Genomic DNA, 15,594 nt, shown 5'->3' on the forward strand with positions numbered 1-15,594 from the left:
CTCAGGTGTAAGCGCACTTACCGCTTTCTCTCTCTCCGGAGAGATGCTTGATCACGCCCCCGCTGCCACACTAGTGTTGCAGTTTTTTGTCGCTGTTGAATAGCGGAAGAGAAGAACTGAGGCAAGGCTCTCGGGAGTGCGCATAAACGTCATATCCTTTGGATTTTCTCGGCAAAACCGACCCGCTCCCTTCGCATGAAAATCAGTCTACAGGCTTTAATAGGCAATCTAGGAAGTCCGGGAAGGACTCATTTTTTAAGCTGCGTTACAAGCTGTTCACACATTGGCAAAAAAAAAAAAAAGAAAAGAAAAGCTGAATATTACACTCTAAAAAATGCTGGGTTAAAAATAACTATTGCTGGGTTATTTGGTAACCCAGTGCTGGGTAAATATTGGACAGAACACACGCTGGGTTATTTTTGACTCAGCTTGCTGGGTTATTTATTTTAACCAGTGTGCTGGGTTGTTTCTTGACACGATGCTGGGTTAAAGCGACTACTTTTTAAAGGTTCTTTATTTTAGATAATCTACTACTAAAAATAGTAATAAGCATGTTATGCTTATTTAAAAACATGTTTTAAAAAAACCTGTTTCACAAAAATTCAAATAAACAACAGTATATATGTACAATATGAAAATATTTTATTTAATTAGTAAATGGCCAGCAAAAATGATCATTTTATTCTGAACCAGGCAGAAAATTAAAAAACTATTAAAAAAATTTGGATGACAAAATAATAGCAAATAGTTATTTTACAGAAAATCAAGTTAAATAAATACTATCAATATTTGTATTTAACATTGTAATTTATTTAGTCCAGCATCAAATAATTCAAACAATGTTTAATTAAATGTTCGGAACAAGGGAGTGCTTTAATTATTAAGAATGTACATTAATTACTAAACTGTAGCAAATCAATTCGCAATACACCAAACAAATGAATAAATAAAAATAGATACATACATGGATACAAAATACCTGCATTAGTTAGTTTAATAAACAATTTAGCCTCAGCAGCATAAATGGAGGCACGCAAAAAGCGAATTGTTGAATTTTCGGAACCAGGCATCTCATAAACTACCTGCTGCAAAAACTCCCAGGCAAGGGCACACTGTTTTGGAAAGTGGGTGTCAAAGCAAAAAAAGGACTTAAAACAAACATCTACTGCCTTGAGGAGAGTCTGCTCTTCTAGGGCTTCCCCATTCACCACCACAAAAAACTGTCCACCAACTCCAAGTTCTAAAACAAATGGGAAGGGCTTCTCCTCCCTCTGTTTTAGTAGGTACTGCACCATGTTGGTTCCAGACTAAATAAGAAAATAACATCAAACATTAAAGTGTATGTACTCCTTACCAAAAAAATTGTTACAGGTTTAGTGCACTTGATGAACAGCTGTAATTTAAAATAAATAAGTGAGCCTGCTTTGGTGTTGTTTTCACATGTTCTACTTACTGGTTGTACATCAATGAAAGAGGTTCTGGCTTCCTCAATAGTTGGCCGGAAGGTTTTGTTACCAATCTTGTACACTGATGGTGGAATGATCTGAGGTAAAATTTTCAGTGCCATGGTGCCTTTGGTATCTAAAAGGAGATAAAAGTTAATTGCGTAATAAGCTGTCTTATGGCTCTTGGATAATGCAACATGAAGTGGTGTTTAGGTTTCAGATGTTGATGTGGGTACAACTCAAGAAAGAGAGTATGGTGTTCCTCTATTTGCCACTTCAAGTAGATTGTGCTCTGAGAGATGGAGAAAAAATCAATTCCATGCAGGAAAGAAGGAGAAGCAGTAGCTCCCAGAACCTATTTGACTCTGGGACTAGATCTCCAACCATTAGAGGAAGCAGTCTCAAAAGGCACCACATCTGTGCTGCTGTCTGCTTCATGACCCCATTTTGTTACGCAGGTAATGCTTTGTAATCAAAGTGGGCTTGTTGTGGACATCACTAAAGCCATAGTCAAAGCTTGTGATCCTGTAATTTAGTTTGTCTACAGTGAAGTGTCCTTCCTCAATCAGTGAGTTTATAATCAGCTTCATCTCATAACTCCCTACACCTTCTAAGATGTCATGCATAATGTCTGGCGCCATGTTTTTGCTGACATCAAAAAAGTGGAGATCATTGAGGGCACTTGCACGTTTTAGGCCAGTGTCTGAGACACTATCAAGACCAATGTCTCTCTCATTGGACTCAGCAGTTCGGAGAATGCCATGGTCTTCTTTTACCTGTACCCTAAGGACTTCTTTTGGAACACGGCACCACCAGCAAGCATAATTGCTTGCAAAGCTTACAGTAAATCCAAGAACTGCATTCAGCCCCAAATTATCACCAACAACCTGGCAGATGCTGACTTTTACTGTTCTCTCAAAGGATGATGTTTTGATATCAACACCCTCTTTCTCTAATGATTTCATGTCCTCGACTATGGGCTTTAAAATGGCATTAATGCCATAGGTTTTGGCAGCAAAAATAGGGAGGTAAGGCTGGAAAGCAGCTCTTTCGGTAAACATTTGATAGCAAAATACATAAATCCTAATTTGTGGACAGATGTCTTTGAGCCAAGGGGATTCACAGTCTCTACATCATCAATGTAAAGAAGAAGAGGAATAGAGACTTCATGGGAGAACAGGGCATGGTTTTTGCAGAGCTCACCATCACAAAAGTCTTGCAGAGCACTGCTTCTGCCATGCAACAACCTTAGACATGATGCCTGGCAGTTCAAGTATCTTTTTTAGGAAAGGTCTAAGTGGAATGCGCTGAAACGTGTCACGCACTGAAATTTGCTTAACTGTACCACTGTTGGAATCTGTGTGCTGAACATAGGAAATGCCAGGGAAAGCCTCCTCAACTGGCTGAATGAAGTTGCCAGACTGCATAAAATACTTCATTTGCCTATATTCAGTTTCTAGGCCTTTGAAAGGCTCAGAAGCTACCTCGAATTGACTGTTCAATTCTTGTGCTTATATACTTTTGTCTTGTCCAAGATCTTTAAGCAAAGACATTGTTCTTTCCTGAAGCTTGGAGACAATATCAGACAACAGACTTGATGTTTCCTGCACTGTAAAATTAACAGCAGTGAAAGACTGTGAAGACTTCGATTTCAGTTTAGCCAGGAAAAGAGCTACCCGATCTGTCATATCCTCTTCTTCCAAATCATCCAAATCACAAACCCCACTAAAGTCAGACACTTCCTTACAAGAATGTTCTTGAGCATCAAGTGCCTCAAATATCAAACTGGGAGCCTGGTCAGAATCACACCTAGCTGAGCTGCTGGTGTCATGGTCATTATTGTGTTGAACTAGGTGCCTTCTGTATGATCTCATATAATAAAAAGTCCTTTGACAACCATTCAGATTGCATTCAAAATGTGTAGAAGCACTGTTAATGCTGTGGACTGCCCTTAAGTGTGTAAAAAATTGTTTCAAGTCAGCTATGCTGGCTTGGCAACGAAAACAGATATATTGCATGTCTAACTTACTAATTTTAGTTCTTAGAAATGTTTTAAAAATTTTAGTCGGAGGCCAATTTTTGGGATGAGTGCTGCAATTGTGTTCTCATCCAATAACAAGAAACTGTCATCATCTATCTGCTCATCTGGAAGATAACAAACAGTAAAAGCAGGCATGGATTACATTATATACATTCTATTGAAACTGAAAAAGATGTTTGTGAATGGTTACCTGCAAATTTTTCAACGAGGCACTCAAGATTCCAGTTGGTGAGTTTTTGTTTCACAAAAATGTCCATTGCTGTACAAAAACACAAGGAAACATCTGATTAGCAATATCTTGACTAGGTTAGCTAGCTACTGCTAACCAAACCTAGCTAGCACTGTTGTGTCTTGCTAGCTAGTTGTTGTTTTTTTTTTGTTTATTTCAGCTATTCTCAAAGACATGAGGTTGTAATATGCCTAACAATTCAACACTGTCAGGGTTTTTAAGTGTACTATTTCGTGTTTAATAAAACATATTGCACCCCTTTTGTGATGATGATGATATGACGTGTATGCTGGTCATTGGTTTTTAGCAGGTGCCGGGGTTGCTAGGTTACGGGGGCGGGTACTGCACTTTGGTTGTAGTGAGTCGTCTGCCTAAACCTTACCTTTCTGAATCCTCTTTCCTTGGTTTACTTAACGGTTTCATTGTGGCCTGATATTTTTTCATCTTATCATCGTATAATTTCATCGTTTGATAAGGCTGAAAAACGCAATATGGAAATAACCTGTTTTATACAACCACTAGAGCATTTAAGACGAAAAAAATGAATATGTCTAAATAAATAATAAAACAAAACTACGTCTTGAAACGCAGTAACCATGGATTAAACTGAATAATTGACGCCGTCCTATTGAATTATTGTCATTAACGGGCACCCGAAGAGTAACGGCCACGACGCGATTACAACCTTAGAGTGTTCGTAATTTTTGAATGGTCACTTTTTCCTTAATTATGTAAATCCCAAAAAAATATAACACTTCTCACTAGTTGAAATAAAGCTAGTTTTATAGATTTATAGCAAAACAAATATCATCACTCACCTTTACTCATATACTGTCCAACGTTGTCCTCCTCTCGACCGTTACGTTTTGGCTTTGAACAGCGCGAGGAGTAGAGGAGATAACCCAAGCACTGGGTCAAATATTCCAAGTGCACTTTGTGTCACCCAAGGAACCCAAACGCTGGGTCAATATGAGCCATAACCGATAATATAACCCAGCAAAATAGGTTAAAATACTTAACCCAGCGAATGGGTAGAAAAAATAACCCAGCATTTTTTAGAGTGTACATGAACATTTTTACATACTGCACCTTTTTTTCCCCCTACTTTGGCAACAAAATCTCATTGTTCTCTCTTTGCACTGTCAAACAAACAAGTCATAGCCAGTACTGAAGCAATTTACCAATAAAATATTAGCATATTTAATTCTGATTCAAAGTAATGACCAGCATCATCCAATCACTGCCAACCATGTTAAAATAAAATTAGAAATGAGAAATTCTGAATCTATGTACTGATTACCATTGTCTCATGTCTGCCAAACATGTTGAGTTGTCCAAACATCATCTGCAGCCTGAAACTGAACTTTAAATAGGAAGTTTGTATTGAATGCACTTAGCTGCTTAGAGAGCTGTAGGATGCTCCCTTCCTCCCTATTTAGTGAATGCCTTAACCTCCAGTGTGCTGTCTGTTTGCACTGGTCTCAGAACTTTTGGATAAACCCACTGATTCTCAATGTGATAATGAACAGTGAATATAGTATTTCTAAGGGGAAAAAAGGCCTGTAGTCCACGTCAGTGGTCATTGTGTTTAATTGTGATAAATTGCTCAAATGTTCAAAATGGCATATCGGATGAAACTAGAGACTCCAATCTTTTGACTGAAACAGGTTTCAACGTAGGTTAATCAGGTTTCCTACCAGATGTAGTTTTGTTGGTGTTTCTCCCAAAGACAAACTCTGCTGAGATTGGCGCCATGTTGTTTCGTCAAAAGTTTAACCCTTTACTGACAGCACAGTGTGTCCTGAACTGGGATCAGTCAGTTTAAAAGAAATTATGCATAGCGTATAGCTAAGCAAAAACACACAGTCCATGCAGAAGGATTCGGGGTCGCACAAGGTTAAAAATAATGGTTTTCTCTAACTGACATCAAATTTTGAGGCCGTGACTTCATAATTTTTTGTCCATATATATATAATTTGTGCACATTTTTGTTCACATGTTAAAGTTTCAGTTTTTATCATTATTTCATTGTTTACACCTATACTGGCCACATCAAGCTCAATAATTCAACTCTGTTACAGGGTAAAAATAAAAATAAAAAATGTGAAAATGTTTTACAAGGGGAAAAAAAAACATTCATGGCTAAAATGTGATGTGGTGACATGATTATATTTTATTTTATTTTTTATTTTTATTTTTTTAGGAAAGCCTGTTATTAGATGCATCTGCAATGATCTTCACCCCTTTAACATTCAGCTCCAAAACATTTAGAATGTAACAGGGTTGATAAAAATATAAACTTGTTTACTTTTTTCATTTATATTTATTATAATGTGTGATTTATTACATGGCCCATCAAAGCTTAATCAGTTATCCATTTAAATTATAAGTATTTGAATCCCAAATTTACTGTAATGTGGTTGGAATAATCAGTCATTATCATTACTAACCATAAGCCTAACCCTAAAACACTGGGTTAGGCTTACGGTTAGTAATGATAATGACTGATACTTTACAAGGCTGTAACCACATATTTAGGACTGGGAGGAAAAAGAACAACCACATGAAAAATTCATATTTGTTTATCACTAATTTTAATTTTGGGAGGATGTCTATGGCAACTCTGATGCTTTGGGCCTGAGGAAGGAAAATATGATTTTTGGAAAGTTCAACAGTAACATATTTAAACAAATTCATAAAAATTAAATATATAAAATCTTTCTACAATATTAAATATTAATTTTATTTACTCTAAAAGAACATAGAATAGATTATCCTATTGAAGCATTCGTAACTCTTTTTTATTTAAAGGAATATTCTAGGTTAAAAACAAGTTACGCTCAATTGACAGTATTTGTGGCATAATGTTGATTACCACAAAAATGTATTTCAACTTGTCCCTCGTTTTCTTTAAAAAAAAAAAAAAGAAAGAAAAAAAGAAGCAAAAACATATGATATGATATGTGTGAAACAGTTTCCAAGGGTTTTATTGCAGTGAGATTCTTGATGCTGAACCAACATTTCTCCAAAACAGTGTGAACATTTAAAGACTTCAAATAACAGTGAATGAAGACTGACAGCAGACAAATGTACCCGTTTGCAGATGTGTCTCAGCAATGTACAATCACTGAAATGTCATCTCTCTTCTCCTGTCCATAGATTTTTTCCCCTTCGAAACTTTGCCAAGGCTTTTCCCAACACAGCTGTTTTAAATTGCATTATCTTATTAACATTTGAGAGTAATAAAATCAAGAGTTTTTAATGAGTTTCTAGGGCTTTGAAAACATCACCAGATGCTGTAATCTGGTCACATAACTGCTCCATTTATCTTTGGTCTTGTTTTTGAGGTGCTGGGCCAAAAAGATCTTTGGGACCCAGTGACTACAAATATCCATGACAGCAGGCAGGAAGTGAGGAAATTATCTCATGCAAGTTACTCTGTAAACGTATTAACGGTCAAGCTGTGTTGGAATTTACTGTGCCCTGTTTAGTGTACTAAATGAAGGGTGGACTGGGAATTGACCGTTTGCAGCAGTTCCAGAAAACAATGTCATGCTGTCAAGTTATTTATTATTCTAATTTTTTTTTTTTTTTTTTTTTTTTTTTGTAAAACGCTTTTCACAATACACACTGTTTAAAGCAGCTTTACAGAAAATCATCTTGTAACTGCTTTATAAATCATGCTGTCTAAGACTGGTATGACTTTCTTCTGCGGAACACAAACAAAGATATTTTCATAGTATGATGTGTTTACGTCAACACAATGTAAGTCAACAGGGTCCAAAATTTCAAGGGTCCCACTTTATATTAGGTGTCTTTAACTACTATGCACTAACAATTAAATACATAGAATACAATGTTACTGCATAATGTCTGCAATTTTCTCACAAAATTAACATTCGCTGCTACTGAGATTGTGATACAGGTAGATTTAGGGGTAGGGTTTGGGTTTAGATTAGGGTTATGGTTTAGAGTAAGGGTTGGGGTAGGGTTAGGTTTAGGATTAGGGGTAAGGTTAACATTGTAACTACAAATGTTTTTAAATGCAGGTACTTTAAATGTAATTACAATGCAACAACACATATGTACATAATAAGTACATTGTATTACATGCTTAAGTACATAGTAGTTCAAGACACCTAATATAAAGTGGGTCCCTTCCAAGCACCAAAACGTTCATAAAGGTAATTAGTTTAATCCATGTCTTCTGAAGTGATACAATCCATTGTGGGTAAAAACAGACCAAAATATAGGCTAACTCCTTTTTCACTATAAATCTTGACATCGGCAGTCTCCTTGGCACAATCATGATTTGAAACTCAGTTACACTTCCTCGTGTTTGACTCTGTACATGCACTTCAGATCATGATTGTGACTGCAAATGTCAAGATGTATAGTGAAAAAGGAGTTATATTTTGCTCTGTTTATGTTCCACAGAGGAAAAAAAGTAATACGAGTTTGAGACGGCATAAGAGTGAATAAACGATGAGTGAATTGTCATTTTTAGGTGAACTATTCCTATAAACGTGAAGTACGTAACTTTTTAAAGTCAAAATATGTTCTACTCTCCCAGTTTTTTGTTCATTGACAACTTTAAATAAGCCATTCGTGGGTTTACCCCAAAAGTATAAACACTAAGCCTCCCAGGCACTATCAACACATTGATGTTTATATTTTGAGCGGCCCGCTCAGCTCCACCCATCCCTTTCTAGCTCAGCCTATAGCGTGAGTTTGGGGCGTGGCTACTTGTTCAGCCGGGGGAATATGAACAACCATGGCAGACGTGTACAGAAATAAAAGAAATTTTGCTTCACCAAAATTCGAAGATTTGCTAAAAGACACAGAGATAGAGAACAGAGCAAAACCAGAATGAACATTGGCATTACATTTACAAGGTGGAGGACTTTGAGGGAATTTTTGGGGTTCGATGGAGACGCCGAACTTGCTGAGTTGCCTCTCGACAGGTAAGCTACACTCAAGGTGTTGCCACATAAGTTAGCTCATTACTATCGAGTTCCAGATAAATTTGTAAGGTACTCAGAATATGTATTGTTACAATTACTAGTTACCAGAAGAACCATCCTACCTCATGTGCTGGATCCACTGCGCACCCAGCTTTCGTTCAACCCGGCAATGTTCCTTTGCCACGCTTTCTGTCCAGTTTGTATACGTGATAGTGGTCTTGTTCATTACGACGTGTCACCTTTTATTTAGTATGGCTTATTTTTTCATAGGGAATAAGAAAGTGCGAAAGGGAATGATGAGTCTAAGGGGTGTTGGCAAAGGTTGTTTGAAAACATCTTTTATTTTTGTAATTCCGTCTGGTGCCACTAGTAGCACAGAAATGAAATACTTCAACAACACATGCAGCGGTCAGCATTCCAAACTGGACATTACGTGCCCTGATTCTGTTCCCCAATAATTTCCTGTAACTCTTTACTATGGCTGTCAAATTAAGAGGGAAAAAGCCCCTTAAAAGGATGACATTGAAGTTCTTTCATGTTATGTTACATAACAGCTAGACCTTGTCGTGATGTTGATCTGACCTGAAAGCTATCCTGTGGATATGTTCAGCATCTCTGTTTTTTATTAACCTTAGAAGTCATGGAAAGAAAGTTCCCAATCTTTTATAACTAATGGAGTGGTTATTTTGGTTTGCTATGATAGTTTTTCTTTTAAATGGTTTTACAGAAGCCAAATGGATTTATTTGGCTTTAAGGAATTTTGGAGGGAAACAAAAACTGTAGAAAGACCTTTTGGCTGTTCTTGTTAAAAAAACACAGGCATGCCGTTGAGTGTGTTTATCAGTGTGCGCAGAACACGCTGGGTCCAATTCTTTCCGTAGAAGTATTTGCAGAGCTGCAGCACTGTAATTAGTGGGCAGTGTTGGGGAGTAACTAACTAAAAGTTGTGATGCTACTAAATAAAGAACATTTAAAATAATTTTTTAGTAGCATGACAGTAGTTCATGCCATCAGTGTCATTTTTCTTCTGTAGCTTTATTCTCATTTAATCATAAATGGAAGTGTCACTGTGTGCTCAAATTCCTCATGCATTCACTGTTCTCCCCACCCATTCATTCATATTCAATAAAACATATTCATGCCGCAGCACAGATCTTTTGTGTGTCTGTTAAGTGAAAGGTGATTTGTGAGTGGAAGGTAATTAATTAATGTCTCTTTGTGTAGAAGCACATTTCCCAGTTTCCATGAACTGACCCCAAGGAGAGAATAACATAATTGGTCAGAGGACAGCAGGGTCACACTTGAATGTGACCCCTGACCATGCTGAGAACAATTAAGGATTAATGGAAACACAGGAAAGCAAGATTTGTATGAAACTTGTTTCATACAGTATGTTTGTTTTTTAAAGGATTCAAAACTGTTTCTGAGTCAGAGACATATGAGGATGTACAATGATCATGACAAGAACAATCTTTACAAACCTAGTTTTATAACACCTGTGCCTAGTTCTTAGAAATGTAATACTTGAATTCATTTTATTTTCATATGTTTTTGAAAAGCTTCTATACTTTTTTCACAACCTGGTCTCATAGAAACACGTTATTATACCTACATTTTTCCAAAACGAACATGTGAAATGAACACTAGGTGCTACAACAATGACTTTTATTAACTTTCACACAAATCACGATTAAAATGGCACCCTATCAGTTCATAAACACTTTTTGCCCTGTTCCTCACACAATGCTATCTTATGGCATACAGTCATGTGAAAAAGTATTTGCCACCTCCCTGATTTCTTCTATTTTCGTGAATTTTTCATACTAAATTGTTTTAGGACTTCAAACAAGATATAACAAATGTCTCCAGTTACACATGTAACCTCGGATCCCTGAGATGAAGGGAACGAGACATTGCGACAAACGCTATGGGGGAATTCCTTCTCCGACAACTAGTTGGAGCCCTTATTCAATAATGCCAATCTTGTGATTAACCCTAACGATTAAGCCCCGCAGCCTATATGAGCGGGTGCAAAATTACCATTTCTTCAGAATTTTCTGACTGAGGGACAAGAGCACTCATACTTCAAAACTCTGAAGCAGTAGTGCGGCCAGTTTTTGCAATGTCTTGTTCTTTTCATCTCAGGGAACGAGGTTACATGTGTAACAGGAGACGTTCCCTTTCGATTTAGTTCACTCAACATTGCAACAAACGCTGTGGAGAACAGACGGATGGACGGACGGATGTCACAGGCCAACAGGACGGTAACTTAAGACATGCCTTCAAGTGTATTAATTAATAACCCTACATGGTGAAAACCAGATGGAAAGTTAATCTCAACCTGGGAACCTGTATGAATCATAAATACACACAGAATAAATTTAACCCCTGAGGTTGGGAATGAAGGTTGTGTTATTCCTTTATTGAAAGTGTTTGTTACTTTAAGAATAATTTCAACAACAGCTTACATACATACAGTTGTATTATAATTATAGCAGGTAGTCCGGCCGTAATAAAGGAGCTCAGGCTCACCCATTGGCTGTTGAAACAATAAGTGCTCTAGACAGAGAGGACCTGTGAAGAGATGGACAAAATTAGAACATGTCTGCCAATGGAGGAGCCAGCCTCCAGGTCTCAGACATAGTTGCTACATAAACCTTAAGCATCGACGAGGTGAGATCTGCATCAGGCCGCTCTTGGAGGAATGCAAGGATCTCAGCTATGGCGCAATTCACTGGGTTTTCTCCAAGTGAAGAGCACCAGTTTGTAAACAAATGCCACTTAGCGCTTAGAGGCATCTCTTGGACTGATCTCTAGCCTGCAGAATGGCATCCATCCCTACTGGGACAAGCGATTTATGCAAGCTATCACTGTCATGTTGTCTGATCAAATCAGAACGTGGTGATTCACTACCTTGGAATGAAAATGCCTTCAAGGCTAAGAGACAGCTAGTAATTCCAGGCAACTGATGTGCCAGGTGCCGAATGCCAGGCGTTCGCCATACAGTGTGCCTTAGCCTGCGCTGGACGCATCAGTGATTACCACCGTCCAGAAGACCTGACCCAGTATGATTCTGTTAAAAGCGCTGACCAAGGTGTTAGAGCTGCTAGAGAGCAGCGAGTTATGATAATTTGCATGGGCCCTTGGTGCCAGGCGTACTGTGGTACATGATATTTGAGTAAGAGCTGGAGAGGTCTTGTGTGTAAAAGACCTAAAGATGTGTTGGCGGATGCTGCCGCCACTAAAGCCAGCACTTTGAGTGACTTCAGTGGAAGTGATTTTCCCAGTTTTAACTGAGATAGAAACTGAAGAATGGTCCGGACTCGCTCGCTTGTGAGATGTGCACGCATGCTCACAGTGTCGAGCCGGTCCCCTTAAAAGAAGATCTGTTGGCTGGGGGTAAGTGTGCTTTTCGCCCAGTTTGACATTGAGTCCCAGGCTGTACAAATGGCAGAGTAGTTAATTTGCTTGCACATCAGAGCCTCTGTTCAGGCTATTAATAGCCCATCATAGAGGTAGTTCAAAATGTGCACGCCACTCAGCTTCAATGGAGTGAGCGCTGCATCGATACACTTTGAGCGTGCGGAGAGCCAGGGAAGAACTCTTAATTGATAAGCTGTTCCCTCGAATGCGAATCTCAAAAATAGCCTGTGACGAGGTGCAACTTTTACATGAAAGTACGCGTCATATAGATCTATTGACGCAAACCAGCGTGAGGGCGAATGTGCAATAAGATCGGTTTCTGAGATATTGTTTTGAATGGGCGCTTTGTGAGCAAGCTATTCAAGCGTCTCAGATTTAAAATAGGCTGAAGCTTGCCATCTTACTCCGGAACAATAGAACAGCGGCTGTAGAACTCTTATGGGCACCACAATTCGGAACAATCTCTATCGCATTCTTTGCAAGGAGATTGCGAGTTCCTGTGTGCAACTTTGGCGCATGCCGTGATGGGACCATACATGACAGAATACCGTAAGCATTATAACGGGCGGATCAGCTCACTCACTAGAGGACATAGATCACCGCTCACCACCGGGAAGCGGTTGTGCACAGAGTGTGGTAAGTGAAGCTTGAAGGGCTTCTTCGATAGTGTGTGTGCCTCGTGCAGCGCAACACACAGAAACAACATTCTCTGTAATATCCCGGTCCCAACAAACTCCGGTGGGGAAGGTGAGTGAAATGGCATGTGAATGTGCGTGCGTCTCATGAAGGCATCACGAGCACTTTCCTCTTTTTTTGTAAGAATCATTTTTATTGAACACATCACACGGAAACAACATATTGTGTAACATCCTGGCAAACTCCAGCAGGAAGTGAACAGCATGTGCAACGAGCGCTTTCTCTTTTATGTGAGAGCATTCTTATGTGAACACAGCACACGAAAATACAATTGCGTATAATCCCGGCAAACTCCGGCGGGGAAAGAGTAGCATTTAAATGTATGTGCGTCTCGCGCAACAAGTGCTTTTGTGGGAGAATATTCTTATGTGAACACAACACACGAAAATACATTTGCGTATCATCCCGGTGAACTCCGGCGGGGAAAGAGTAGCATTTAAATGTATGTGCGTCTCGCGCAACAAGTGCTTTTGTGGGAGAATATTCTTATGTGAACACAACACACGAAAATACATTTGCATATCATCCCGGTGAACTCCAGCGGGGAAAGAGTAGCGTATAAATGTGTGTGTCTCTAAGAGGTGCAACAAGCACATTTCTGATTTATGAGATATATTTATAAGAACACAATCACATAGAAACAACATATATGAGACCTCCTGGCAAACATCGGCGGGGGAGGGGAGCAAAGAGCGTGAATGTGTTTGCATCTCGAGCAGGTGCAATGAGCACTTTCTCTTTTGTGTGAACAACACACAGAAACACATTTGTCTACCATCCCGGCGAACTCCGGCAGGGAAAGAGTAGCATGAGAATGTGTGCGTGTATAGTGCAACAAGAGTCTCCTCGTTTGTGTGTTTATGTGAATTCAACACCTAGAAACACATTTGTGAAACATCCCGGCAAACTCTGGTGGGGAATGCACAGCGTGTGACTGTGTGCGTCTTGAACAGGTGCAATGAGCGCTTTTCTTGTGTGTGAGAACAATGTTTGTGAACACATCACTCTGAAATAACAGATGTGCAGCCTCCCGGCGAGCTCCGGCGGGGAGGGGACATGAACATTGTGAATGTGTTTGCGTCTCAAGCAGGTTTGAACACAACACACAGAAACCATTCGGCCACGGTTGCATGGCTTCACAGATGGCTCAGCTGTCTTTGGCAGAGCCTGAGCAGCAGGGGCTGGATTTTCCGATGGGCGCTGACCCGAAGTAGAGCGGTGAGTCATCAGACTGAGTCACCGGTGACATTTTGTGACTCGCAGCGTCATTTTGAACTAACAAAGAATTTCGTGTCACTTCCATAACTCTGTCATAGCACGTGTCAGCTTAAGTCAATGACTAAGGCCAACACTTTATTAGGCGAGTTAACATGCAAGCCAGATCTAAAGGAAGAATGGCACTTACCTTTGAGATGCAGTCTTTGACCAGCTAGATTGCAGGTTCATACAGGCACGAACTTTCTGGCTCGACTGGAGGGGACCACTGTAAACAGAGCTCCTCAACTGCCCGCAAGAGGACGTGAATCAGCTCTTTATCAGTGGCATGTGCACACTCCTCACCCTAACTGAGGGAAGGGACGGTAACATCCACCGTGGACCACTCGCCCGTATTTGATGCTGCAAGCAATCTTTTAGAAAATTTATTCTAGAGATATTTAACACAAATTTTAAATACCATCACTGTCAGAGATGCAACAACAGATGCGGAGTGGAAACAACTAATTTCACAAACGATACTCCAACACCTCTGAGGTGTGTGTTTGTGCTGTGTGTGTGTGCAAGTGCATGCCCAAGTGTAAATACATGGATATGTTCAAAGTATGATTTGTAAGCCCTCATTGATGTTACTATATACACCGATCAGCCACAACATTAAAACCACCTGCCTAATATTGTGTAGGTCCCCCTTGTGCCGCCAAAACAGCGGCCACCCGCATCTCAGAATGGCATTCTGAGAAGACATTCTTCTCATCACAATTGAACAGAGCGGTTATCTGAGTTACCGTAGAATTTGTGAGTTTGAACCAGTCTGGCCATTCTCTACTGACCTCTCTCATCAACAAGGCATTTCCGTCCACATCACTGGATGTTTTTTGTTTTTGGCACCTTTCCGAGTAAACTCTAGAAACTGTTATGTGTGAAAATTCCAGGAGTTCAGCAGTTACAGAAATACTCAAACCAGCCCATCTGGCAACTCATGAACATGCACACAGCACTCAGTGCATGTGATGTGATTCTTATCATGTGGATATACAGTATATTTGAAGACTGATTGAACACAGGGAAAGGTCAAAGTCATCCTTGGGACATCAGTTCACCCATGGACAAACCAGACATTAACAACAGTCCATTGCCAGACCAGTAAACAGATGTTCATATCTAAGATGTCATACGATTCAGAAGACTTGGAATATATTATGCATTCAATATGTTGGAATATAGTCATATGGACTATTTTTATGTGGCTTTATGGTAAATTTTTAGGAAGTGGTCAGGTCTGGTGTTCCATGAAAGAAAGTACACTAAGCCACCACTCAACATGAGCCCATATTTCATTCACACATGCCACTCCAGCTTAATCTGTATTAATATTTAAAAGTGAAGTGTGTACTTTTTTCTTTGTTAAAATACTTTCTCCTATCCCAACATACAGTAATATGTAGTCAGCTATAAGTAACCATTTGTAGGTTGATTTCCCTGAAAAGTCTAACCTGTCAAAGATTTGCAGAGGCAGGACCCAAAAGTTAAGAAACAAAAGGTTTTATTAATACAAAAATAAACAAAACAAAACAAAAA

The 15,594-nt window shown here is 39.2% G+C and overlaps 1 protein-coding gene across 1 annotated transcript in view; it reads right to left on the bottom strand.

The window, feature by feature from the left end:
* The window catches only part of LOC127453804 (uncharacterized), a 31,855-nt gene extending 28,045 nt beyond the window's left edge, over window positions 1-3,810 (bottom strand). Inside the window, exons 1-3 of the mRNA XM_051720498.1 lie at window positions 3,677-3,810; window positions 1,454-1,581; window positions 980-1,307 (exon numbers count right to left, since the gene is read on the bottom strand). Of these exons, the coding sequence (XP_051576458.1) occupies window positions 980-1,307; window positions 1,454-1,581; window positions 3,677-3,743 (523 nt within the window). The 5' untranslated portion in view covers window positions 3,744-3,810. The remainder of the gene's footprint in view (window positions 1-979; window positions 1,308-1,453; window positions 1,582-3,676) is intronic.
* Window positions 3,811-15,594: the final 11,784 nt, after the last annotated feature.

This window comes from Myxocyprinus asiaticus, chromosome 16 (genome assembly GCF_019703515.2).
Source record: "Myxocyprinus asiaticus isolate MX2 ecotype Aquarium Trade chromosome 16, UBuf_Myxa_2, whole genome shotgun sequence".
Lineage (NCBI taxonomy): Eukaryota > Metazoa > Chordata > Actinopteri > Cypriniformes > Catostomidae > Myxocyprinus > Myxocyprinus asiaticus.